This window comes from Orbicella faveolata, unplaced genomic scaffold (genome assembly GCF_042242905.1).
Source record: "Orbicella faveolata isolate gen_17 unplaced genomic scaffold, um_ofav_v1 contig_14, whole genome shotgun sequence".
NCBI classification, from domain to species: Eukaryota; Metazoa; Cnidaria; class Anthozoa; order Scleractinia; family Merulinidae; genus Orbicella; species Orbicella faveolata.
The window spans coordinates 18,115,001-18,117,500 of record NW_028301541.1 but is presented as its reverse complement, the minus strand read 5'-3'; the positions used below and the strand labels follow the sequence as shown (position 1 = coordinate 18,117,500).

Sequence of the window (2,500 nt, the reverse complement as noted above, 5' to 3'; positions counted from 1 at the left end):
GCTAAATCTGTGTCTCAAGCAAAATCGACCGGACCGCTCTTACGGAGACACTCTCTTAAGATTCCGATGGAGGAAAGTGCCCACAGCGAGAAACCAATTAGGAGTGATCTGTTACGTGTTATGTTATTATCGACCGTCTGATGACCAGAATGAAAATCCTTGCAAAAAATGTAATAACAGTAGCAACACTTAATTACCAACTGTAATAAAAACGTTCCCTTTAATTTAGAAAAGAAACGCGCGCGGTAAACCGTGCTTTTTCGTCTCACAGCCATGGGCCTGGGAACCAAGTAAGCGCGCGGGTGGACTTATAAAATTGAACTGAACTTACGGAAGACTTGGAATGGGAATTACTTTACTAACAAGGCACTTCGGTTTACTTAACTAGTACTGTGCAGGCTGCGAGATTATGGACCAAAAAAGACGAGATGACATAAACAGATCCAAGGTTACTTAGAGGCATTTAGTATTGAAGCATATGTTTCTGTTTCTGTTAGGAATTATATTAAAACTCATAAGTTTGATTCTTTGGGTGAGAAATGATGGTCTCAAAAGAAAAAAAATACAAATATTTAACTGACTTTTACAAGTCCACTGCGCTCTACAAGTATATGTTTTCCAAGTCCGCGTTTGTGAAGTCTAGTCCAGTCCAGTTCAGTCTATCCATTTTTCCTTTCCCAATAACGCCATCTCACTTCCAGTGTACTCAATGAGGAGTTTCGCTTTCGATTGTACTTGGTCGGGATTTGGTTGAGTTACTTGAGGGCATCTAAACGGTTCTAATCTGTAGTTTACAGATATAAGTTTATTTTCTTGAGTATGGAAGATCTGCCGGGAATTTCTGATACGGAACAAGCTGCTTTCTGTGTTGAATTGTCGAAGCGGCTTAACATGCAGCGAAGGCAAGATCATTTATGCGACATAACTTTGATGACGAAAGATGGGAAAGAATTCAAAGTTCATAGAAATGTGCTTTCTGCGGTAAGCCCGTTCTTCTCCAAGCTTCTTCAGAGCAACATGAAAGAGAATCGAGAAGGGATTGTTCGGTTTGAAGAGATCTCAGGCACTGTAATGGAAGATGTTTTGGAGTTCATCTACACAGGAAGCGTCGAGGTAACTCAAGAGAATTGCAAGGATCTCATCGCTGCAGCGAGCTATCTTGTCATTCCAGGCTTGAAGACACTTTCTGGGCAATTTCTAGAACGACAGTTGTCCAAATCAAATTGCATTTCAACATTTTATTTTGTTGAGATGTACCAGTGCGACGAACTGATCACCAACACTAGAAAGTTCATCCACGCGAACTTTGCATCTGTGGCAGAAATGGATGAATTCTTAAACTTGGAAGCTAAAGAAGTCGAGAGGTGGATTTCAAGTGACGACATTTCCGTTGCTGTTGAAGCAGATGTTTTCAAAATCGTATTAAAGTGGATTGAACAAGACAAAAGCGAGCGAAAAGCATGGTTTGAACAATTGTTTCGTCACGTTCGACTGGCTTTCCTATCGCGTGACTTTTTAACCGATGTCGTGACAAACGAACTCGTGCAAGGAAATTCTCGTTGTTTATGGCTGGCTTCAGATGCTATAAGGCTGACGGCTTTTCCAGAGGAAGAAAATATTTCACAGTCCTCAAGAAAGGGGCTTGAGACCCGCGCCATTGTTGCTTGTGGAGGGAAATACACTTTCTGTTATCTCCCAGAGAAAGATGAATGGAAACGTTTAGCAGACGGGTTGTCAGAGAGAGACGAGTATACTCAAATGATAAACCCCCGTGATCAGTTGTACGCCTTTCCATCTGTTGGCAAGGCAGAGAGGTACGATCCCGTTTTTGATTGTTGGTCTACTCTGGATCATTTGGAGTGGCCCAGTGAAGATCCTGCTAAAGTGACTGTCGTTAGAGGCGAAATCTATGCGATAAAGGTCAACACATCAACGAAAAAATCCACTATCAAAAGATTCAATGTCGAGCGGTGTTCATGGCAGACTGTTCTCTCATCTCATAAGGGCTGCAGGGTACATTCTTGTGTTGTTGCGGCTGGCAATCATCTGTATGTTTGTGGTGGGAGGCTAGAGAATGACTTCGTTAGGAAATCTGAGAGATTTGACACTGCAGAAAACAAATGGGAAGAAATCGCAAACATGCAACAAGCGAGAGCTCGTGCTTTTGGTGTGGCAACTGAAGGAAAGATTTTTTTGGCTGGTGGGAGGCAGCATGCTGGAGGGCTCGGAAAGTGGTTGCAAACATGTGAAATGTACAATATTTCTACTAACGAATGGCAGTTTATTGGAAGTTTGAAAGTTCCTCGCGAAGATGGCAGAATGGTGTGTCTGAAGGGAACTCTCTATGTGCTGGGTGGGACAGATGACTTATACCGAAGTAAACTGAGTGTCGAATGCTATGATCCTGCAGAGGACAAGTGGATCGAGAAGACAGCCATACCAGTGAAAAGGATCTCTAAAGACAATAACAATACATTCACGAGCTGTGTTCTGAAACTCT

General features: G+C 42.4%; 1 protein-coding gene across 1 annotated transcript in view; it reads left to right on the top strand.

The window, feature by feature from the left end:
* The first annotated feature begins 578 nt into the window (after positions 1-578).
* The window catches only part of LOC149114362 (kelch-like protein 24), a 2,680-nt gene continuing 758 nt past the window's right edge, over positions 579-2,500 (top strand). The window contains exon 1 of the mRNA XM_089286819.1: positions 579-2,500. This exon is cut by the window's right edge and continues 758 nt beyond it. Coding sequence (XP_089142945.1) covers positions 820-2,500 — 1,681 coding nt within the window. The 5' untranslated portion in view covers positions 579-819.